The sequence below is a fragment of the Saccopteryx leptura genome, chromosome 2, assembly GCF_036850995.1.
Source record: "Saccopteryx leptura isolate mSacLep1 chromosome 2, mSacLep1_pri_phased_curated, whole genome shotgun sequence".
NCBI classification, from domain to species: Eukaryota; Metazoa; Chordata; class Mammalia; order Chiroptera; family Emballonuridae; genus Saccopteryx; species Saccopteryx leptura.
Window position 1 is genome coordinate 357,818,737 of NC_089504.1, and position 23,959 is coordinate 357,842,695.

General features: G+C 53.6%; 2 protein-coding genes across 5 annotated transcripts; one reads left to right on the plus strand and one right to left on the minus strand.

Annotated features, from left to right (window-relative positions):
- Positions 1 to 6,595: 6,595 nt before the first annotated feature.
- Positions 6,596 to 8,366, minus strand: TMEM256 (transmembrane protein 256). Its single transcript, XM_066364750.1, has 4 exons — positions 8,217 to 8,366; positions 7,950 to 7,981; positions 7,625 to 7,705; positions 6,596 to 7,519 (listed from the first exon to the last, which is right to left on the minus strand). The coding sequence occupies exons 1-4, from the start codon at positions 8,299 to 8,301 to the stop codon at positions 7,376 to 7,378; spliced, it is 342 nt and encodes a 113-aa protein (XP_066220847.1). The 5' UTR covers positions 8,302 to 8,366; the 3' UTR covers positions 6,596 to 7,375.
- A 490-nt stretch (positions 8,367 to 8,856) lies between these two features.
- On the plus strand, positions 8,857 to 23,561 carry NLGN2 (neuroligin 2). 4 transcript variants are annotated; one of them, XM_066364747.1, is made up of 9 exons: positions 8,857 to 8,959; positions 9,252 to 9,798; positions 12,156 to 12,847; positions 15,971 to 16,021; positions 18,122 to 18,271; positions 18,440 to 18,625; positions 18,745 to 18,937; positions 19,264 to 19,860; positions 20,651 to 23,561. In XM_066364747.1, the coding sequence occupies exons 3-9, from the start codon at positions 12,391 to 12,393 to the stop codon at positions 21,522 to 21,524; spliced, it is 2,508 nt and encodes an 835-aa protein (XP_066220844.1). In that variant the 5' UTR covers positions 8,857 to 8,959; positions 9,252 to 9,798; positions 12,156 to 12,390; the 3' UTR covers positions 21,525 to 23,561. The 4 variants fall into 4 exon arrangements, with proteins under 4 accessions (XP_066220844.1, XP_066220843.1, XP_066220845.1 ...); XM_066364746.1 differs by having other exon boundaries at positions 8,881 to 9,026; XM_066364749.1 differs by lacking the exon at positions 8,857 to 8,959 and having other exon boundaries at positions 9,048 to 9,798; positions 12,715 to 12,847.
- The last annotated feature ends 398 nt before the right edge of the window (positions 23,562 to 23,959 follow it).

The following is a 23,959-nucleotide window of genomic DNA, read 5'->3' on the forward strand; positions in this document are numbered from 1 at the left end:
CTCACTGCAGCTGCTATGGGAGTCTGGAGCTCAGTAGGAACTAGGGTGGGAGATGGAAATTCTGGACTTAAAAGTCTGCAGTTTCTAATTAAACATGTGGGGCTGAATGAGATCACTTAAAAATCCTCAGTTAGAGGCCCTGGCCGGTTGGCTCAGTGGTAGAGCGTCGGCCTGGCGTGCAGAAGTCCCGGGTTCGATTCCCGGCCAGGGCACACAGGAGAAGCGCCCATTTGCTCCTCCACCCCTACTCCTCTCCTTCCTCTCTGTCTCTCTCTTCCCCTCCCGCAGCCAAGGCTCCATTGGAGCAAAGATGGCCTGGGCGCTGGGGATGGCTCTGTGGCCTCTGCCTCAGGCGCTAGAGTGGCTCTGGTTGCAACATAGCGACGCCCCAGATGGGCAGAGCATCGCCCCCTGGTGGGCGTGCCTGGTGGATCCCAGTAGGGCGCATGCGGGAGTCTGTCTGACTGTCTCTCCCTGTTTCCAGCTTCAGAAAAATACAAAAAAAAAAAAAAAAAAAAAAAATCCTCAGTTAGAGCCTGACCAGGTGGTGGCGCAGTGGATGGAGCATTGGATTGGGATGCAGAGGACCCGGGTTCAAGACCCCGAGGTCACCAGTTTGAGCGCAGGCTCATCTGGTTTGAGGAAAAGCCCATCAGCTTGAACCCAAGGTCGCTGGCTCCAGCAAGGGGTTGCTCGGTCTGCTGAAGGCCCGCGGTCGAGGCACATATGAGAGACCAATCAATGAACAACTAAGGTGTCACAACGAAAAACTAATGATTGATGCTTCTCATCTTTTTTCGTTCCTGTCTGTCTCTCCCTGTCTATCCCTCTCTCTGGCTCACTCTCTGTCTCTGTAGAAAATAAAAATAAATAAAAATGTTTAGAAACTTCCTTAAAAACAAAATCCTCAGTTAGAGAAGATGGTCTGTACTCTTTTGAATGCACACCTTCAGAAAGATTAAGTATGCACCTCCTAAGTACAGATACGCATTTCATAAAACATACACAAAGGTAGAAACTTAATGAAAGTAAAATATGTATACACAGGAGTTCTGATATTTTTTTCATTAAAATCTGGAAACTATTGATTTAAACTGCTTAGGGGAAACTGGAAAAGTAGCCACTAAGATAGGGAAAATCAGCCCTGGCCAGTTGGCTCAGTGGTAGAGCATCGGCCTGGTGTGCAGGAGTCCCAGGTTCGATTCCCGACCAGGGCACACAGGAGAAGCACCCATCTGCTTCTCCACCCCTCCCCCTCTCCTTCCTCTCTTTCTCTCTCTTCCCCTCCTGCAGACAAGGCTCCACTGGAGCAAAGTTGGCCCAGGCGCTGAGGACGGCTCTGTGGCCTCTGCCTCAGGCGCTAGAATGGCTCTGATTGCGGCAGAGCGACGCCCCAAGATGGGCAGAGCATCGCCCCCTGGTGGGCATGCCGGGCGGATCCCGGTCGGGCGCAGCATGCAGAAATCTGTCTGACTGCTTCCTCTTTCCAGCTTCGGAAAAATACAAAAAAAAAAAAAAAAAAAGATAGGGACAATCAGAAGAGTGGTGTCAGAGGCAACATGATATGTTTCAAGAGTAGTGTGGCCAACTGTGTCAAATGTGGCAGAGGCTGAGGAAAATGAGACTGAAAATCACCCATTAGATTTGGCAACCAGGAGGTCATAGTGAGACATGGGATCCTTCCAAGGGCATTTATAGGGAAGAAATTGGATGGAAGACTCACCAGAGTGGGTTGCAGAGTAAACTTGAGTGTGGACCTATTTCCCGAGTTCAGACACCTCCCTGCACTCCCCATTTACCTGCTTGGTGCCTCCAGTTGGATGTCTTCTGGTCATTTTGGAAGCAACATGTCTCAAACTGACTTTCTGATTTTCCTCCTCCTAATCTGCCCCTCCTTCAATTTTTCTTATCTGAATAACAGCACTTCCATCCATCCAATCAGGTGTGTAATGCAGAAATATATATATATAATTTTAGTGAGAGGAGGGGAGGCAGAGACAGACTCCTGTATGCTCCCTTATTGGGATCCACCCAGCAAGCCCAGTAGGGGGCGATGCCCGGCCCATCTAAGGCCCTTGCTCTATTGCAACCAGTCATTTTTTAGTGCCTGAGGTGGAGGCCATGGAGCCATCCTCAGCACCTGGGGTCAACTTGCTCTAATCGAGCCATGGCTGCAGGAGGGGAGGAGAAAGTGAGAGAGTGAAAAGTGAGAGGGGGAGGAGTGGAGAAGCAGATGGGCGCTTCTTCTGTGTGCCCTGACTGGGAATCAAACCTGGGACATCCACATGCCAGGCTGATACTCTACTGAGCCAACTGGCCAGGGCCAAAAATATTATATTCTTTTTTTATATTGATTTTAGAGAGAGAGAAGGGAGAAAGAGAGAGGGAGACGGGAACATTGCTCTATTCCTGAATGTGCCCTCACCAGGGATCGAACCAGCAATCTCTGAGCTTCAGGAAGATGCTCTAACCAATCATGCCATCCGACCAGGGCAAAAATATACAGTATTCTTTTTTTTTTGGTATTTTTCTGAAGTTGGAAACGAAGAGGCAGTCAGACAGACTCCCGCATGTGCCTGATGGGGATCCACCGGCATGCCCACCAGGGGGCAATGCTCTGCCCATCTGGGGCATTGCTCTGTTGCAACCAGAGCCATTCTAGAGCCTGAGGCAGAGGCCACAGAGCCATCCTCAGCGCCCGGGCCATCTTTGCTCCAATGGAGCCTTGGCTGTGGGAGGGGAAGAGAGAGACAGAGAGGAAGGAGAGGGGGAGGGGTAGAGAAGCAGATGGGCACCTCTCCTGTGTGCCCTGGCCGGGAATCGAACTTGGGACTCCTGCACACCTGGCCGACGGCTCTACCACTGAGCCAACCGGCCAGGGCCCAGTATTCTTAATTTGGATCCTTTTCACTGCCTCTCCCACCCTAAGGCAAAGCCACCATTACCATCTCACATCTGGACCTTTTCAGTGCCCTTCTGACTGATTTCCCTGTTGCCATCCTCTGATTGGTTCTCCAGATCTTTTAAATATGTCAGATTCTAACACTCTCGCTTTAAAAACCTTTCAATGATTTATTGTTGCACTACAAGAAATTCTGAGCATCTGCCTGCAAGGCCCACACCGGCCATCCAGGACCTCCTAAACATTCTTTACATGTTGTCCACACTGGTTTTGCTGTTTCCAACTCACCCAATTTTCTCCTGCCTCAAAGAGATTGAGCTGCTCCTTTTGGGCCTTTTTTGCCAGCTATTCTGTCTAGAATACACTTCCTTCTAGCTTTGCACACAGTTAGCCTCAGCTGCAAACAGACTTCCTCTGTGGGCCTTCCCATCTAAAGTGGCACACCCTGCACTGCCCCGCTATTGCATGGCCTTCCTGTTCAAGCACAGCACAACTCACAATAACATATTTGTGTGTTTAGTTGTTATTTTAGAATTTTCTTTATTGGTTTGCTTTTTTTTTTTTTTTTTTTGACAAGAGACAAAGAGAGTCACAGAGAGGAACAGATAGGGACAGACAGACAGGGAGAGATGAGAAGCACCAATTCTTTGTTGTAGCACCTTAGTTGTTCACGGATTGTTTTCACATATGTGTCTTGACTGGGGGGGGGGGCTACAGCAGAGCTAGTGACCCCTTGCTCAAGCCAGCGAACTTGGTCAACGCTCTATCCATTGCTTCTCGTATGTGCCATGACCTGAGGTTGAACTCATGACCTAGGCATGCCTCAATGACGCTCTATCCAGTAAGCCACCCGGCCAGGGCCAGGGTAGGTTTAAATTATTTCAAAAGGATAAGAGAGAGATAAATTTGTTGTTTTACTCCTTTATACATTCATTGGTTGATTCTTGTATGTGCCTGGACTGGGGATTGAACCTGCAAACCTGACTTATCAGGATGATGCTCTAACAACCTGAGCTACCCAGCCAGGGCTGTTTAGTTGTTTAAGGTCCATTTCCAGCGCTAACTGGAAAATTCCATGAGGGAAAGGATGGCATCTGTCTTGTTAGCAGTTGAATTTCTTTGTTGACCGACACATGATCAATACTTGATGAGTACTGGTTTAATAAATACTGCCCTCGGCCCTGGCCGGTTGGCTCAGAGGTAGAGCGTCGGCCTGGCGTGCGGAAGTCCCAGGTTCGATTCCCAGCCAGGGCACACAGGAGAAGTGTCCATCTGCTTCTCCACCCCTCCCCCTCTCCTTCCTCTCTGCCTCTCTCTTCCCCTCCCGCAGCCAAGGCTCCACTGGAGCAAAGTTTGCCCGGGCGCTGAGGATGGCTCTGTGGCCTCTGCCTCAGGCACTAGAATGGCTCTGATTGCGCAGAGCGATCCCCCAAGATGAGCAGAGCATCACCCCCTGGTGGGCATGCCGGGTGGATCCCGGTTGGGCGCATGCGGGAGTCTGTCTGACTGCCTCCCCTTTTCCAGCTTCAGAAAAATACAAAAATAAATAAATAAATAAATACTGCCCTCTCAGCATCTTCCCGCTCTCTACATGCTGTGGGTGCTACTCCAGCCTGCATTGCCACCTTTTCTTACTCCTTTTCTCAAAAATGCAGCCCACACTGAAGACTCCTTTAGTCCCATACTCCTCCGCTCCCCACTCTCTTTGTTCAGTTTCCTTCACACAAGAGTTCTAGGAATCATCTCAAGCACCGTGAAGCATTTTCTAACCCCAAAGTATAGTGTAAATACAGTTCCCCTGTATCGAAGGGGGTATGTTCCAAGACCTCCCAGTGTATGCCTGAAACCCTAGATAGTACTGCACCCTATATATAGATTTTCCTATACAGTTCATACCCTTGCTGAAGTCTTCACACAGGTTCAATGCTTTCTGGCATGACAAGTTGCCATCTCTCAGAACCTGTTTTCAACACATGTCTTCCACCCACAAATTTAATGCCTCTTCCATCTTAACTAAGCATTTATCATGCACAGAGGCTATAACTTTTGTAGTTTGAAGTGCGACAGCAAAACAAGCATGAATTTCCTCCTCCTCCACAATTTCACAGATTAGAAGATTCATTCTTGCCTGACTTGTGGTGGCACAGTGGATAAAGTGCAGACCTGGAATGCCTAGGTCGCTGGTTTAAACCCATGTGTCTAGTCAAGGCACATATGAGAAGCAACTATAAGTTGATGCTTCCTGCTCCTCCTCCCCACCCAACCTTCCTCTCTCTCTCCAAACTCAATAAATAATATCTCAAAAAAAACATTCTTACTGTAGATCTTAGCAATTTCAGCATGATTTTTTTTCTTTCCTTGAGAATTTTCACCTTTTTATTTAAAGAAAGCACTTTACATTTCTCTTTGGCATATCTGAATGGCAAGCATCACTACTTTTGTGCTTAAGTAAAATAAGGGTTAACCAAGTACTGCAATACCACAACAATCGGTCTGATAACTGAGATGGCTAACTAATGGGCTGGTAACTCTGGAAGAAAGATTGATGCACATCACAGTGGGACAGAGCGGGATGGAGTGAGATTTCATCACGCTACATAGAACAGCACACCATCTAAAACTTATGAATTGTTTATTTCTGGAATTTTCTATTTCGTATTTCTGGGCTGCAGATGACTATGGGTAAGTAAAACTGTGCAAAGTGAAATCATAGAAAGTAAAAACAGCCTGACCAGGCAGTGGTGCAGTGGATAGAGCGTCGGACTGGGATGCAGAGGACCCAGGTTTGAGACCCCGAGGTCGCCAGCTTGAGTACGAGCTGACCTGGTTTGAGCAAAGCTCACCAGCTGGACCCAAGGTCACTGGCTTGAGCAAGGGATTACTCGGTCTGCTGAAGGCCCACGGTCAAGGCACATATGAAAGAGCAATTAATGAACTAAGGTGTCGCAACGAAAAACTAATGATTGATGCTTCTCATCTCTCTGCATTCCTGTCTGTCTGTCCCTATCTATCCCTCTCTCTGACTCTGTCTCTGTTAAAAAAAAAAAAAAAAGAAATTAAAACCATAAATAGGGGGGACTACTATAATGGCACTCTTCCTGTCCTGCCTGGCCTTAACCCTGACTTCCAGAGTGAGTGTTCAATATGTGGAATGACATGACAGAACACCAGTCCCCTGTAGTAATCTAGTGAGCATCAACCTGACCAGGCTGTGGCGCAGTGGATAGAGCGTCGGACTGGGATGCAGAGGACCCGGGTTCGAGACCCCGAAGTCGCCAGCTTGAGTGCGGGCTCATCTGGTTTGAGGAAAAGCCCACCAGCTTGGACCCAAGGTCGCTGGCTCCAGCAAGGGGTTACTCGGTCTGCTGAAGGCCCGCGGTCAAGGCACATATGAGAAAGCAATCAATGAACAACTAAGGTGTTGCAACGCGCAATGAAAAACTAATGATTGATGCTTCTCATCTCTCTCCGTTCCTGTCTGTCTGTCCCTGTCTATCCCTCTCTCTGACTCTGTCTCTGTAAAAAATAAATAAAAATTAAAAAAAAAAGTTTTAAATTCTAGTGAGCATCAGAACCACAAGATGAGCTTCTTAGAATGCAGATTCCCAGGCCCTAAAGAGGACTTCAGTGAGACTGTGCATTATTTCAACCTTTCTTTATTTTTATTTTTAAACAAGAGAGAGAGGGAGAGGGACAGACAGGAACAGTCAGGAAGATGAGAAGCATCGATTCTTTGTTGCAGCACCTTAGTTGTTCATTAGTTGCTTTCTCATTTGTGCCTTGATTGGGGTGGGGCTCCCGCCCAGCCACTGACCCCTTGCTCAAGCCTTGGACTTCAAGCTAGTAACCTTTGGCTTAAGCGTGACACCATGGGGTCATGTGTATGATCCCATGCTCAAGCCGGCAACCCCACATTCAAGCTAGTAAGCCTGTGCTCAAGCCAGCGACCTTGGAGTTTTGAACCTGGGTCTTCAGTATCCCAGGCCAACCCTCTATCTATTGCACCACCACCTGGTCAGGCATTTCAAGCATTCTTTTTTAAAAAAAGTTTTTATTTATTGACTTTAGGGAGAGAAGGGAAGAGAGAGAAAAACATTGATTTGTTCTTCATCTATAAATTGATTGGCTGACTTCTTGCATGTGCCCTGAGGATCAAACTACAACCTTGCCCTATTGTGACAACGCTCTAACCAAATAAGCTACCTTGCCAGGGTACAAACATTCTTTATGACTCTGATGCGCACCAGTTTAAGAACCTCATAACAAATTAACTTGAAGTGAACAGAACCCCCAGACCCAAAGCTTACTGATTCGGTTCTAGGAAAGGAAGGGAGTTTAGAGGCTGACAATCCCTACCCTTCCTCTTCCAAGAGGTTAGATGAACAAACACTCTAAAGTTCTTTGTCTTTCTCTTTTAATCCTTTCCCTGCTCCAACGCTCAAAAAAAGTACCCAGAAATTAAACACGAGTAAGTCAAAGAGCCAAGGCTAGCCAGCCCAAGAGTAGAATGCTCCCTCCCACAGGAGCCAAAGTCTGGATGCTGGGGTCTCCAGTCAGAGCCTGGTAGTAAAAGCTGGTGCAGAACAAGGTGGTTCCGGAGGCTAGCAGAAACCCGGCCTAAAAGAGATACAAGGAAGAAAACAAGATAGTAAGTAAGGGAAGGGCAGACTGAGAAGGAGCGTATGGGGCTTGGTGAGGGTTAGACAAGGGGGGTGAGATTACCCAGAGAGGCTTTCTGCAATGTGGCACCCCTAACAGGGCCAGGCTGTGAAAGAAGTGTTGTTTGTTGGCCTTGTCAAAGAGCTGTAAGAAAAAGAGCAATACGGGGACTTCCTAAGCAACACAAGCACCTGGATCCCGTGGGACAAAAGTCTGTCCCCCAAATGAAGTGTCAGCTTGCCCCTTCCTCAGGCACCTACGCCTCAGGATTGCAGCCCCTGCTGCTCCAAAGACCCGCGCTCTGCCCCTCCCCTACTTCCTTTAGGGACCCCAGACTTTGTGCCCTCCAAGATCCGGAAGTGAGGGAACTCCTGCGCAGTTACTTCACCTCCTTCCCGTAGGCATCCGGAAACTGGGCGCCTGTGGAAAGGAGAGAAAAAGGTTACCAGTCTAGCGCCCCAACTCCCGAAAGGACCCAGGCGGGCACTGGAGAGAAAGCGCACCCCCAGGAGGTTTCCGACTGCTGGAAACACGCAAGGCCAGTGCTGGGAATCAAATGGACCGGGCTGATGGGCTTTAAAAGGTTTAAGGCTTCGCCCCTGCGCTTCCCATAAACTCCACCCCTGCACCAGACCAGCTCCATCCTCAGCCTGACCGTGTGCCCCGTAGGAGGCCAAGCCCAAGGCCCCGGCTCCGGACAAGGCGCCCAAGCGGCGGAAAGCAGACCCTGGCCCCGTCATGGCAGTGGATGGTCATGCGCCTAGCAAACACCTCCCAGGCCACCCAAGAGGCCAGCCAATCCCGAGCTTCCATGCAAATAAGGTGCACAGGTGCCCAATGAGGTCCCTGTTCATTTCAGCGTCTAGGTCCTCACCCCTGGTACTTGAGCCTTTGTAAAACCCCTGTTGAGTGGCGAAGACGTCTGGCGGGCGGAGAAATCAGAACCAATCCGGAGCCGAGGAACTAGGCAGTGGGGGAGCGGAGTTGGGGAGGCGGTACTAGAGGATTTGCGTCACGAATTGGCCCACTTTCCAAGTTGATGGCCTCTTCTAACACCCTCTCCCACCTCTGGCCAATTTCCAAAGATCTAGGTCCCCATGTATAGTTCCTTCCCTTTCCCCACAGGATCCTCATTTTCAGCTTTAAGCCAGACCCACACCCAAAAAGAGGCGTCCCCACGGATACCCAAGCCCTACCCATCCTCATTAAACCCCGCCCAATGTCCATTTGGCTCCTCCTCCAGGTCCAAAGGCCCCGCCTTCTTCATGTGATGCCCCGCCCCCTAAGTTCACCCTACCACCACCACTACCAACAAATGAGAGAGCCCGAGGGTGGGAGATCTTGGCGGGGATGTCTCCATCCTGCCCCGGTCCTCTTCGTCCATCCGTCCATCCGTCGGTCTGTCCACTCCCGCCTTCTTCCGTCTCCAATTCCCCCACACTCTGGAGGGCGGGCGAGCAGGCGGGTGCGAGCGAGGGGTGTGCGCCGCTCTCTCTGCAGGGGGCGGGGGAGGCGGCCGCGCGGTGACGCGCGGGGCTGCTGCGGCTGCTCCGCCGACGGATCATCACTCTCGGGCTAGGATGGACGCGGGGCGGGCGGGCCCTGGCGCGCGGAGCCAGGAATCCGGGCCTCCTGGCTGCTGAGCGACCCCCGAAATCTCCCCCTTATCCCCCCGCTTCCCTTCTTGCAGTGCCGACCCCCACCCCGTGGCTCCAGGCTCCACTCCCGCCTTCCTCTGACTCCCCGGACCTCCCACTCCCGCCCGCCCTCGGGATCGACTAGATCCCTCCCTCTCCCAGAGGATTCCGGCTGGATCCCTGCCCCTGCACCGCGGATCCTGCGCTCCCGGGCTCCGGGCCCCTGGGGATTGCCGTGGACTCCTCCTCCCGCACCCGACTCCTTAGGATCCTCCGCTTGTACCGCCTTCTGGTCCCTCGAAGCCGGCCCACGGAGCCAGTGGACCCACAATCCAGTTTTGTCCCATTACCCCCTCCTCACTCCACAGTCCCCACTGCGGGGTTCCCTGTACTCGGGTTCCTCTTGACCCCATCCCCAACCCCTCCCCGGGGATCGATTGGATCCCGGCCCCGCCCCCTGGGGCTGGGGCGATCCCCCTCCCCCGCTGGGTGAGGCGCTGCGGGCGGGGGCTGGGCCTGCGGGACCACGGGGGCTCAAAGGCCGCTGCCCCCCTACTCGGAGCCCTGGATGGAGGCACCACGGCCCCAGGGCTGAGCCAGGTAGGAGCTAAGCCGGGCCGGGTGGAAGGGACTGCGTGGCGGTCCACTGGGGTCTCCCATTCCCCATCTCTTCCTGTGCCTGATTTCCCCCAGCCTGTTCTGTCTGCTCGTCTCCGCCTAGGGATGCTCTCGCCGTGTCTCTCCGTCTCGGTCTCTTTGTCTCTGCCTCTCTCCAGCCCATGAATGATCCTTTGAATGGGCCCACAGACCCCGAGTGTTCCTATCTCCCCTCCCCCTCCTTATCCCCGGCCAAGCCATTTTTCCCCACTGCAGGAAGGGGGGGTGCTGCGGCCTGAGCCCCCGTCCCTCAACTCTCCCTGGCTGGGGGAGTCAGGCCTGGGCAGGAATGGAGAGAGCAAGGCAGAGAGATAGGGAGGAGGGGGAAGCAAGATGTGGCAGAAAGAAGAGAGAAGGGGAGAGAAAATGGGGGAGACAGAGATAGGGAAAGAGAAGAAGGGAGAGAAATAGAAAAGGCTTGAAGGGAAATTTCAGGAAGGGATTTGAAGGAGAGAGAAAATGAGAAACACTAAGGAAGGAGATATAGGAGAGAGTGATTAAAAAGACTGAGGATGAGAGACTGAAGGCAAGAGCTGGAGCAGTCTGGAAGAGGCTTGGAAAGATCCTCTGAGGGGACGCTGTGGAGAGGAAAGAGATGGGGGGGCTAGAGGGAGGGAAGAAGAGAAAGAAGCTGGCAGGGAGGGGGCCAGGGGCCCCAAATGCCTTAAGCGAGGAGGGGTGACAGAGGCAGATAGACCGAGTTAGTAGAAGGGGAAGAGGTTGGCAAGGCCATGGAAGCAGAGCTCAGCCTGGCACGGGCAGATCCTGAGGGAGCCAGCCCCAAGCCCCCTCCTGATGAGGAGGGAACTGGAGCTTTAGGGGACTTGAAGAGGGGGAGGGCATGACTGAGTGTGTGTGGTAAGGATTCCTGTGTCCTCGTCTCTGGAATAAATTGACACCTGCAGAGAGCCACCCGCGGGCTGGCGCCTGGCTCTGAAAACCCCGCGTCAGCAAACAGCTCTAGCAGCTGGGGGGGGGGGGGGGTGTGTGTTGAAATGACCTGGGTGTCTGCCCCTTCAGTCTGATCTTTTCCCTTGTCCTGTTCCTGCTGCCCTGAGTGCCCAGGCATCAGAGCAGCATCTTTGGGGGACCGGCAAGGAGAAGGAGAGGTGAATATCTGAGATGGGATGAGAAGAAAGCCTAGGTTTGCCCTCAGGACGTTGGTTAAAATGCCTTGCATGGATGAAGAGGTGCCTGGAATCCAAGACTGTTCAAGACTGTGGGAGAGAAGCAGTCAGTGGGTGCATCCAAAGCCCTCCAAACCCACCTCAGCACCCCTTCTCCCCAGACAGAGGCCTGGTCACTAGGACTAGGCTCTGATTGGCCAACAAGGGCTAAGAGGCGGGCCTTTTAGGGTTCTTTAGTGCCTCCAATCTTATGCTTCCCTCAACATATATACTTCTTCCTCTATGCTAAGGTTGGGGAGCACTCTAGCATTCTGACTCATGCCTCTGCCCTCGTGCCCAGAATGGACCCCATAACCAAGCCAGTCCCTTCCCTCTTCTTGCAGACCCGCCCCCCCCCCTTAAAGCTGCAGCCCGTTACCGAGGTAACATTGCGGGGCAGCATCTCGTCGCTGGGCAACCGGCTGCAAGATCACGCATCCGTCCCTGCGTTTGCCCCCCTCCAGCATCCTATCCCTACTCCAGCCTCTGCCTCAAGGCACCTTAACTCCTGAGAGAAGAAATGGAGAGGGCCTGGGCAAAAGGGGTTCCCTCCTCCTCCACTGCATGGAGAAGGCACTGGACTTGTGCAGTCCCAAGAAAGGCCAGAGTCTGGCGTGGGGTGAGGGTTCAGTGCCATGAAATGATAGCTCAGGAGTAATTAACACATAAAACAAACCTGTCACTTCCTGCTAATTAATTATTTGATATTTTTATTTTCTCTTCCTTGTCTGTGTCACTCCTCCCAGAGAGGCAGGAACTAGGACTCTTGGGTCCCTGAGGAGAGCCTCCTGGGAGGGACAAAGCAGCCGGAAGGAGGCAGGCCAGATCTGGGGAGCTGACCGTCCTTCCCCTCTGGTTGTGTCCTAGACTTTGACCACATCTTGACCGACCCCTAGCCTCAGACTTTTCTTTCTGGGTCCCTGATGATGGAAGGTGTTTTGGGGGGTGGGAGGAAGTACTGGGGGGCCTGAGGGTGGAAGAAGGGGAACAGCTGGTCTGAATTCCAAGTCACTAACCACTTGTCTCTTCTGTTTCCCCATTCCTTTCTGTCTGCCCTTCCCTTCCCTTCTTCACCTCTCCTATGTACTTTTCTGTCTGTCTGTATCTTGCATACCCTCTCCCTCCAACCCACAGGTCCAGCCTGCATTCACCTTCTCCCACTTCCTTCCCCAGCCCCACCCCTTGCCCCCTCCATGGAGAGGAACAGACCCCGCTGTCCAGTCTAACCCAGGTCCCTCCCCACTCCCTTCCTCCCTCCTTTCCCACCCCCTCCTCCCTCCTGGGGTGAGGGGGGCCTCCCTCCCTCTCCCCCCCTTCTCTCTCTCTGAGGGGGGGGTCCCGGGGAGGGAGGGGGGGTCCCCCGATCAGCATGTGGCTCCTGGCGCTGTGTCTGGTGGGGCTGGTGGGGGCTCAACGGGGGGGAGGGGGTCCCGGAGTTGGCGCCCCGGGTGGCCCAGGCCTGAGCCTCAGCAGCCTCGGGGAGGAGCGCTTCCCAGTGGTGAACACAGCCTACGGGCGAGTGCGTGGTGTAAGGCGTGAGCTCAACAACGAGATCCTGGGCCCCGTCGTGCAGTTCTTGGGCGTGCCCTACGCCACACCACCCCTGGGCGCCCGCCGCTTCCAGCCGCCAGAGGCTCCGGCCTCGTGGCCCGGCGTGCGCAACGCCACCACCCTGCCACCCGCCTGCCCGCAGAACCTGCACGGGGCGCTGCCCGCCATCATGCTGCCTGTGTGGTTCACCGACAATTTGGAGGCAGCTGCCACCTATGTGCAGAACCAGAGTGAAGACTGCCTGTACCTCAACCTCTACGTGCCCACCGAGGACGGTAAGGGTGCGGGCACCAGGCTGGGCACTCTGTGGACACAGCCCACAAACACACATGCAGAACCTCAGGCACTGGCACAGTCCAGAATGGGAGCTGGGCATTGTGGGGACAATGAGCAGTGAGCAGATAGTATGTCCCTGCCAGACCTCCGAGGCTGGTATGGTGCCTGCCAAGCAATCCAAGGAATGAATCCCATGGACAGCCACCTCAGAAGTTCTTGGTGCCCACCGAGAGCCAGAAGTAAGGTCAGCAGGCACTAGGCTGGACTTACTTATCTTATCTGCACAGAGGAGACATCCACCACCTGCCTAGGCCCGCATTCCAGCTCTACCCCCCCACCCCACCCCCAAGCCTGGGCTTGTCCCTGGCTTGTCCACCTTAGCAACATCTGTACCTCAAGGACAACACAGACTCCTCCTTTCCCCAGGCCAGTACAGCAGACTTCCACCTATCACATCACATCCAGAGCCCCCTGCTTAAGCTGAGTGCCTCTTCTCCAGCGTGTTGTCCTCTGACCCCTATGCCATCCTGAAGGGTCATGGAAACTCCTTGCCAGGGGTCTCTCCACTCACAGCACAGCCCACCATCACCACCAGAAAACCTTCCCTGGAGCTCTTTAACTGGCTCTCTTTCAATAAACTCACAGCCCCCTTGGACAATTCTCCACCTGCCAACCTTTAGTACACTAAGATCAACCAGAGCATCTTTCAGAGTACTTTCCAGCTGTCTACAACAGAGGTAATCAGCAGGGCCCCAGCCACCTCAACAGACCATCCTCGCATTACCCTTCTAACACCCTATGTGGCTACTCCAGATCATCCCAGCACCTCAACAGGGACCATCTGCTCCTACCACACCCCCTACAGGTCATTTTCTAACAACTTTCCACACAGGCCTGGTACCAGGAACCCCGCTACGTACACTCAACACACCCAACACTTCCACATCAAGTCCCTCAACAAATCAGGATCTCAACTACTCAACATTCAGACCACGTACCCAACCAACCTACACACAGACCATGTCCGTGCTCCAACATCCCACATACCACATTTGCCGACACCTTTGCACAGCACACACCCCAACACATCTCTAAAATTGTGTACCATCACATGTCTCTAAAACTGTGGGCTCCCAGTATCCCTGGATATAGGTCATGTGCCTAATAACACCCATACATAGATAGACCTTTGTCCCAATAAACCTGCGCCTGGACCAGGCTACTCACCACATCCCTGTATCAAAAGTCCTCTCGTGCAAGTCACAGAACACCTCGTGCACCTCAACCCACCCATATCCTTCCCAATACCTGTGCATACCACTTGCCCTCTATTGCTCATACCTACCATGTACCGTAACACCCCAACTACCCCTCCCCATGGAAGCCATGCCTCATAGTAACCCATACACACAACACACAGAAATATTATTCACTCTAATTTCATCCATATTCCAAACACCCTGAGAGAATGTTTACCAAGCACCATCTGCATTAGAACCATCCACTCCACATTCCCCTGCCCTCTCATGGACTACTTACCCCAGCACTCTCCCTCCGGTGAATTCTTCACCCTAATGCCTCCACACAGACTGTCCATCTCAGCACTCTCCATTCATGGACTCCACTCCCACATCTTCACATAGACTGTCCAACTCAATGTCTTCTTCAGTTTCTGTCTCATCACTCACCATGGGAAACCTCCATCAATCACTTCCCACCAGTAGACTATAACCCCAAGTCTCCACACAAAGTGTCCACCCTACCCCACACCACCCTTGCTCACACCTTCTGTATTTTTAACCACCGCGTACTGCCAACCTGCTTGGAGCCTGACACATTCAGGTGATCTCACTGAATCTTCACACCAGCTCTGGGAGGAAGAGGCTGACTCAGACACACACAGCTATGCACATACACTTCATATTCTCATGTACACTCGTGTCTTGCTGCCTTCATCCCCATCCCCATCCTATCGCAGAGAAGAACAGGCCTTGGTCCTAATGGGTCCCCATCAGGACATTATTACCAGTTGGGAAAAGCCTTCCACAGGCTGGCCCAGGCCTTGCTGACCTGTCCCTCCCCCTGCTGTTGAGGAGAAACTGGTCAGCCTGGGGCAACCCCCTCAGGCCCCTGAGTTCCAACTCTCCCCTGAAAGAAACCTGGAACCAAATTCCGGGCCTAGTCTGGGACCTTTCCTTGACAGTGGATACACTTTGTGCCTCTGAGCATTTCCTGGCTCAGGACACTGTTTCCTGTTCCCTATTTGTGGACTGAACCCCCATTTGGGGAGGGGGACTTCTTGGCGTTAGAGCAGGGGTTGGTGAGGGGCTAGTGCCCCTGGTGGGAAATTTACCATTTGGGGGGAGGAGAGCAGGCCTGGGTAGGGGATGAGGTTGGGGTGGGAATACAGAGGGAAGAGGTGGTGTGGAGGGCAAGACCTGATGACCCCTTTCCCTGCTTCGCCCCACATTGGGGAGATGGGGTGAGAAGCCAGGCCTGTGAGTGCGGATGGAAGAGTTATGCTGGGGGCTGGGAGACTGGCTAGGTGGGCAGGCAGCCTTAGCTGACCCACCCACAGCCCTCCAGATCGGTCCAGAGGGAAGCAGAGTCCTTTCCGCTGCAGCCCCTCCTCTTTACAGCCTTGGGGAGCAGGCAGGTGCTTGGCTGGCCCTGAAGGGGGCCTGTGTGAGCGTGGCCCAGGTGGCACAGCTGGCCTTGGTCTCCCAGGCAGGCTTCCCTTCCCCTCCCACCCCACCTTTAACACCGTTTCATTTTCAGCAATTAGCCAACATATCGACAAGCCAAAACTCCTCTCCAGCCGAGTCAATGTCTTCAGATAGGTCTCAGCCCACTTAGGCACCCCACCCCCCAAAACCAGCCTTTTCTTTGGGGCATGAATTTTTCCGGGGAGGGGAACGAAATTGGGTTGTAGAAACGTTTTTCTCTTTTCTTGGTTTCTTTTTCTTGCAAACAAATTTTGCTTTTTTTGGCTTATTTTTAATGCCCCCCCATCCTCCCCTTTTCTGCTTTCTCTCCTCCCTTCCCCATCCACCACCTTCCCCGACCCCCATCTTTCCCCACAAAATTGTCCTTTTTTCTCTGTTTTGTGTTCCCGGTCTTAGGTCCGCTCACAAAAAAACGTGACGAGGCGACGCTCAATCCGCCAGACACAGGTAGATTTAAAAATCCCGCTGCTGCATGTGTTTGCTGATGAGAGGACGGTCACTTTCACGGCCCTGCCCCTAACTAAATGCCCACAAACCCCCAAGGCCCGCAGTCCTTCTCCCAACTAAAAACGAAAAAGAAAAGAAAAGAAAAATTTGTAATAATTGGAAAAAAGATTTATGAAAACTTCAAACAAAATTTGAACACTGTTGGACCCATTAGAAAACCTGCAAGAAAAGCTAAATGTGGCAAAAAGATAAATAACAGAAAATTGTAAAAAGAAATTGGAATGTCAGAGCAAAATAAAACACCAAAAAATTGGATAAAATGTTTAGAGTTTGACAGAAATTTGGACTGTTTTGAAACTTGTGAAATGTAACATTTGAAAAAAAATGATTTTCATTTAAAGCCAAACATCTGAAAAAAATAATTAAGTTGGCAATTTGATGACACAATTGAAACATCAGAAACCTGCTACAGTTTCCAAAAGCCTGTCAGATACAGAAAACACAAATATTTGAAGCAAATTAAAGAATTTGGAAATTTTTGAAAACAGGGCCCAATATCTTGAAGTTTCACCACAAAATTTTGAAGAAAAAAAATGCAAAGAACTTTTTTCTTTTTTTCTTTTTTTCCAGAAAAACGGATCTTTTTTTTTTCTTTTTCTTTTTTTTTTTTTTCTTTTCTTGTTGAATCTGCCCCGAGAACTTCTTGCTTTTTGGTTGTTGTTTTTTTCTTTCTTCTTTCTTGATCCTGTTTTTGGTTGTTGGTTTTGAATTCTTGTTGCCCCAGTCCCCTTCCTGTTCCTTCCCTTTCTGATTCCCCTGCCCCCACACTGGGAGTGGAGGAGCTGGGTGGGGACAAGGGGGGAGAACTGAGGACATTTAGGACAGGACCTTGGAGGGAAGGAGACCCCAGCCTGAACTGCTGGAAGGCCACTGAAAGTTGAGGAACAAAGGGAAAAACAGGATTTGGGGAGGCCACAGATGGGCACTGCCTACCTAGGAGCTCCTGGCCAAAGCCAGGCAGAGGAAGGTGGTGGAGGAGGTCCTAAGAGATAGGAGGCAGGATGCTGTCTATAGGAGATGGACTGCAGTGTCTTAGTGACCTGTTGATTGACCTTCTGACTAGAAGAAAGTTTCTCCCAGAATGCAGCGGGCTGGCAGGGCCACTGGGGCCCAGCAGCCGAGGCCCAGGCCTGGCTCTTGTTTGCCGAGTGCCCAGTCTAGTCAGAGATTGCAGGTGTCAGGAAAGAGAAAGGCCTGTGGGCCAGGGGTCATCCCAGCCTGGAACTGGTAAACCATAAAGAGGCTGCAGGGGACTGTGGCAAGCCCTCTCAGACCCCAACCCTCTTCTGGAATTAGTCACTCCTCAGGCCAGCCTGGAATGCTGCAAAAGTATACTATATGGAGCAGTGATTACAGGATCCTCTTGGGACATGACTAGAGAAGGGTCTGGTACAGAACAGGCTCAGGCCAGTGTGCAGGGGGCTCCGAGACTAGAGAGCTGCACTCTGGCTACATTAAGCAGGCCCTTTCCCACCCTGCCTCCTTCTGCCATAGTAATTAGGCTGGGGGTTGCCATGGTGACTGGGGAGGTGACCTAGAAAGGAATTAGGGCGGGGAGGCGACCAAGCCCCCAGGGACCCCAGGGTCTGGCACCCCCCTCACGGACAGACCAGGCCACCATGTGGAGCTGAGGCCCGAGGCCTAAGTCTGAGAAAAAAAAAAGGCCAGGACCCTCCCAGCATCCTTAACTCCAGTGCCAGCCTCAGGAGCTCACTCTTCCTAGGAGGAGGAAGGAGATTTGCTGTGTGTGTGTGGGGTGGGTGCCCCTGGATCCAGCAGGTGCCCTGAGAAGGGCCACCCCCACCCCTGCCTCTGTTAGGCTGTGGAGCAGACCAGCAGGAGGTGGGGAGGACCTTCTGCCAGAACTAGCCTGGGAGGGAGGGAGGGGAATCCGGTCTTGCCCCCCAGGGACGGGAGTAACATGTCCCCTGAGCTCTGGGCTGGTCTTCAGCAGGCCTGGGAGCTGGGAGTTGCTGCTTCTGGTCTCACTGTGTCCTTGTCCCCCACTCCCGGCCCACCTGCCCACCCCTCCCCACACAGATATCCGGGACTCTGGGAAGAAGCCTGTGATGCTGTTTCTGCACAGCGGCTCCTACATGGAGGGCACCGGCAATATGTTCGACGGCTCTGTCCTGGCCGCTTACGGCAACGTCATTGTAGCCACGCTCAACTACCGGCTTGGGGTTCTCGGTGAGGGAGGGCAGACAACTCTAGGGAGTCTGGGAGAAGGGCCTGGTGGGTGGACTCCTTTAAACCCAGCAGCAGCAAAATGGCTTCTGGGCTGGACTGAGCTGCCCAGATAAGGGGCAGGAATATGGTAACACCCCCAGGTAGCTCCCTTTTTTCCTTTACCTCCAGGTTTTCTCAGCACTGGGGACCAGGCTGCAAAAGGCAACTATGGACTCCTGGACCAGATCCAGGCCCTGCGCTGGCTCAGTGAAAACATTGCCCACTTTGGGGGTGACCCTGAGCGCATCACCATCTTTGGGTCTGGGGCAGGCGCGTCCTGTGTCAACCTTCTCATCCTCTCCCATCATTCAGAAGGTACCAGCAACCTCATCAGATGACCAGTCTTGTCCCCTTTCCCATACCCCTGAACCTACCAGGTCCTTCTCCTGTTTTGGGCTGATTCTGCCCAACCTGAAGCCTGCCTATCCCACCAGGGCTGTTCCAGAAGGCCATTGCCCAGAGTGGCACTGCCATTTCCAGCTGGTCTGTCAACTATCAGCCGCTCAAATACACACGTCTGCTGGCAGCCAAGGTGGGCTGTGACCGGGAGGACAGTGCAGAAGCTGTGGAGTGTCTGCGTCGGAAGCCTTCCCGGGAGCTGGTGGACCAGGACGTGCAGCCCGCCCGGTATGGGTAGTGGTGTGGGGGTGGGAGAGGGCCGAGTCCAGGCCTTCACCCACCTTGCTGGTTACAGGGAGGTTGAGGGTGACAGATGTCTCTCGAGGCTCTGCCTTCTCTTGGAAGCCTTTCCCTAAGGGGAGGCATCCAAACAGAGCAAGCATGCACAAGGTATCAGAAAGTGCTTCAGAGAAGACTTCCCAACAGGCCAAGTGCCCTTAAAGATTCCTAGATTTTAATTAGGGAGAAGTGTCTTCTGGGCAGAGGGCTCGGCAAGCTGTGAGCTGAGAGGAGGCCAGTGAGCAGGTGGTGAGACCCTGATCCCTTCTCCCCAGCTACCACATAGCCTTTGGGCCCGTGGTGGATGGCGACGTGGTCCCTGATGACCCTGAGATCCTCATGCAGCAGGGAGAGTTCCTCAATTACGACATGCTCATCGGTGTCAACCAAGGAGAGGGTCTCAAGTTTGTGGAGGACTCCGCAGAGAGCGAGGACGGTGTGTCCGCCAGCGCCTTTGACTTCACAGTCTCCAACTTTGTGGACAACCTGTACGGCTACCCAGAGGGCAAAGATGTGCTGCGGGAGACCATCAAGTTCATGTACACAGACTGGGCCGACCGGGACAATGGTGAGATGCGGCGCAAGACCCTGCTGGCGCTCTTTACTGACCACCAGTGGGTGGCACCAGCTGTGGCCACCGCCAAGCTGCATGCCGACTACCAGTCCCCTGTCTACTTTTACACCTTCTACCACCACTGCCAGGCTGAGGGCCGGCCCGAGTGGGCAGATGCAGCGCACGGGGATGAGCTCCCCTACGTCTTTGGTGTGCCCATGGTGGGTGCCACCGACCTCTTCCCCTGCAATTTCTCTAAGAATGATGTCATGCTCAGCGCCGTGGTCATGACCTACTGGACCAACTTCGCCAAGACTGGGTGAGGGCCAGAGGGGCTGGGTGGGGCACCGTGCAGGCGGAGACACACACACCCCCTCCAACCTCAGCTCCTTCTCTTTCTCACTCCTTCACACGGCCATCCTCCCTCTATTACGGCTCTCTTGCCTTCTCGACTCAGACACCTGCTGGGTACCTTCTCTGTGCCAAGCACAGAGTGGTGTGTTGGAGATTCAGTAGTTAGAGAGGCCCCTGTCCTTTCTGGGGGTGGGCTCAGTTGGTGACTCTAGCTCCATGTCTGTGTCTTCTCTGCTCCCTTACTTAGTCACCTTCTCTCTTTCTTCTCCTAGCGCTCTCCCTCTGACTGCTCCTATCTGTCTGAGTATGTGTAAGGCTCTGTGTCTGTCTATCTGTCTCTTTATTGCTGTCTTTACATCTTTCACCCTTGATGCCATTGATATCTCTCCCTTCCCCTGTGATCTCTGCTTTTTGCTTGCTGATTTCACCCTTGCTGTCTTTCATGTGTCTTTCTGTTCCTATATGTCTCTATCCTCTGCCTCTTTCACTGGCTATCTCTCTGTCTCTGCCTATCTCTGTTCCTCTGTCCTCCTCTCTGGCAGTCTGTCACCATCCCTCTTTGTTTTTCCCTCCCTGTCTTTGGCAATTTCTCTATTTCTTTGTATCCATCTCTGTCTCTCCACCTCTCGTTTTCTCTGACTTTCCTTATGTGTCCCTGGCTCTGCATCTCTGTCTCCCTCCCTATTCTTCCCCCATCCTCCCACACCTGTTGGAGTCTCACCCTCACTCCTTTCCCTGCCCTCCTGTGCCCACAGCGACCCCAACCAGCCAGTGCCACAGGACACCAAGTTCATCCACACCAAGCCCAACCGCTTCGAGGAGGTGGTGTGGAGCAAGTTCAACAGCAAGGAGAAGCAGTACCTGCACATTGGCTTGAAGCCACGTGTGCGTGACAACTACCGTGCCAACAAGGTGGCCTTCTGGCTGGAGCTTGTGCCCCACCTGCACAACTTGCACACGGAGATCTTCACCACCACCACGCGCCTGCCTCCCTATGCCACACGCTGGCCGCCTCGCCCGCCCCCTGGCGCCCCGGGCACACGCCGGCCCCCACCACCTGCCACTCTGCCGCCTGAGCCCGAGCCTGAGCCAGGCCCTAGGGCCTATGACCGCTTCCCCGGCGACTCCCGAGACTACTCCACGGAGCTGAGCGTCACTGTGGCTGTGGGCGCCTCCCTCCTCTTCCTCAACATCCTGGCCTTTGCCGCCCTGTACTACAAGCGGGACCGGAGGCAGGAGCTGCGATGCAGGCGGCTCAGTCCCCCAGGCGGATCAGGCTCTGGGGTGCCTGGTGGGGGCCCCCTGCTCCCTACCACTGGCCGAGAGCTGCCACCAGAAGAAGAACTGGTGTCACTACAGCTGAAACGGGGTGGTGGCGTCGGGGCAGACCCTGCTGAGGCCCTGCGCCCTGCCTGCCCACCTGACTACACACTGGCCCTGCGCCGGGCACCGGACGATGTGCCTCTGTTAGCCCCTGGGGCCCTGACCCTGCTGCCCAGTGGCCTGGGACCACCGCCTCCCCCGCCGCCGCCCTCCCTCCATCCCTTTGGGCCCTTCCCCCCGCCTCCCCCCACCGCTACCAGCCATAACAACACTCTACCCCACCCCCACTCTACTACCCGGGTATAGGGGATGGCTTGGGGGGGCCCTCCTCCCCAGCCCTCCCACAGGCAGGAAGTGCCACTTGGAAGGCAGGGAGGAGGACTTGGCAACAGGCTTTCCTCGTTACACTAGGACTAGGTGGACATGGGTCTTCTCACTGGGACGTGTGTTTTCACATGCATCAAGGTCCCTTTTCTTCTTGGACCTGGGCCTTTGAAAAACTGGGGGGTATTTGTCCCCTCCATTGGGACACCAGTCTTCTCTGTGTGGAAGTGTGGAAGTATTTTCCCACGTGGAGGTGTGCTTTCTCACAAGGGGGTGTGTTTTCCCATGTGCAGGGTGAGGTTTTTTTTTTGCCGCCCTGGACACATGTTGGCCCCCTCAAGAATTTCTGTGGGGATTTATACCCAGAATCATATTCCTCACGCCTTCTCCCACCTCCTCTCCCTTCCCTCCCTACCCTATGGAGACCCTGGAAGTGGTGTGTTCATGTACAGTGTCCCTTGGCCACCAGATAACACAGAGTGGTTCTTGGGAAGCAATGAGGAAGTCCCAGCCCCCCTCCCCAGTCCACCCCCCACTCCGCCCCGGAGAAGCGTGTTTTGCCCCCATGGCACAAGTCAGGTGGAGCGTGGCCTCCTGGGTAGGCCTCGCATTCCATAGACGGCAGACGCAGAACCCTGCTGGGGGAACAGGAGGGCTCCGTGCCTCCCTCACTGCTCGGGAACCTGCTTCCCCATAGGTCCAGGACGCACTTCTCCAAGTGGGAACATGCTCTTGCACGTGGATGTGTGTTTCCCACGCAGATGGTCCCTTTCTCTCCAGTACTTCCCAGCATCCCCCAGGCCGCCGGCCCAGCACCTGATTCCTGCTCACTCAGCAGATAGGAACAGACTTCACACTGACAGGAGCTGAGGAGGATGTATGAACCCTGAGCAGGGAGCTCCACCTCTTTCTCTCCCAGAGATGCTGAGTTTGGGGGTCAGGGGCGTGGGACCTGCCACCCGTAGAGGCCGTGCATGTTTGACCAAAGCCCTCATTGGGGTCTGAGGACAGCCTTCTCCTCAGTCTTCAGACCATTACTCATCTGTGCCAAACTGGGTAGGTGGGCTTACCAAGGATTCCCCAGTCCTGGGCTGGAGCAGGTAAACATGGGAACAGGTAGGAGGCAGGAGGGGGAAGTGGCAGCTATGGGGGTCCTACCTGTGTTTCTTCTCACCATGTCTCATTCCTCCCTCTGTGCCTCAGTTTCCCTTTCCCACATCTCTCTCTCTCTCTTTGAAGCCATCCCTGTGTCACTGTCAGACCAGCTTCTCTCTGTAGCCCATTCACTTCCTCTGAGCTGCCTCTTCCCTGAGCTGCCAGGGCTGAAGGAGAGAAGTGGTGGCGTGGAGGGGGTGAGAGCAAGGGAGAAGGGCTTCGTGGTTGGGGAGAGAATGCTGTCAGCTGTGCTGAGAAACAAGACAGAGAGGCAGTAGGGGCCAGGACTTGGGCAGACACCAGCAGGAAGAATCTGGAAGTACATGAGTAAGGTGACTGCCCAGAGGGGAACTGAGCCCATAGGGAAAAGAATCTCGTCAGGAAGGGTTTTAAGGGACACCAGTAGAGAAGGAGACCGTGCTTGTCTGTTGGCATTTTGTGTGTTGTTAGTGCCAAAATTGAGGGGGTGGGGTGCTGTCTTCCACCCCACCGACACCCAAATTCAGAATCTCTGGTCTTGGCTCCCCAGACTTTGCCTCTTGACCGTCCCTTCTCCAATCTCCACCCATGGAAACTTCATTCTTTTCCTTCCCCTTCTCCTGCCTGGTCTCGTTCCTTCCTCAAACAGCCATGCCCTCCAAATGCTAGGGACCTGGGACCTGAACCCTATGGACACGTCCCACAAATTGGGGGCATGGGAGAGGGGCTGGGGAACCCCATGATTCAGCCACGGACTCCAATGCCTAGTCCCCCTCCCTAGAACAATCCCTGACAATCCCATGTTCTCACCCTTTGCGGCTCTGTAAACATTTTTAAACCTGGCAAAAGATGAAGAGAATATTGTAAATATAAGGTTTAACTGTTGGTTGTGCCTGCTGTGATGTTAGGAGGTGGGGCAGGGGGCTCTGAAAAAACAAACCTCAGGGATGTGACCGGGCTGATGAAGAAGGTCTGCACCCACAGCCATTTTCAGTGAATAACAGGTCCGAGGGGGGGAGTGGGTGCTGAATGAGATTGCCATGGTAATGGAGCTACTTGGGGAGTTAAGATTAGGACTCATGGCGGTGGCGCAGTGGATAGAGCGTCAGACTGGGATGTGGAAGGACCCAGGTTCGAGACCCCGAGGTCACCGCTTGAGCACGGGTTCATCTCTTTAGAGCAAAAGCTCACCAGATTGGACCCAAGGTCGCTGGCTCTAGCCAGGGGTTACTCAGTCTGCTGAAGGCCCACGGTCAAGGCACATATGAGAAAGCAATCAATGA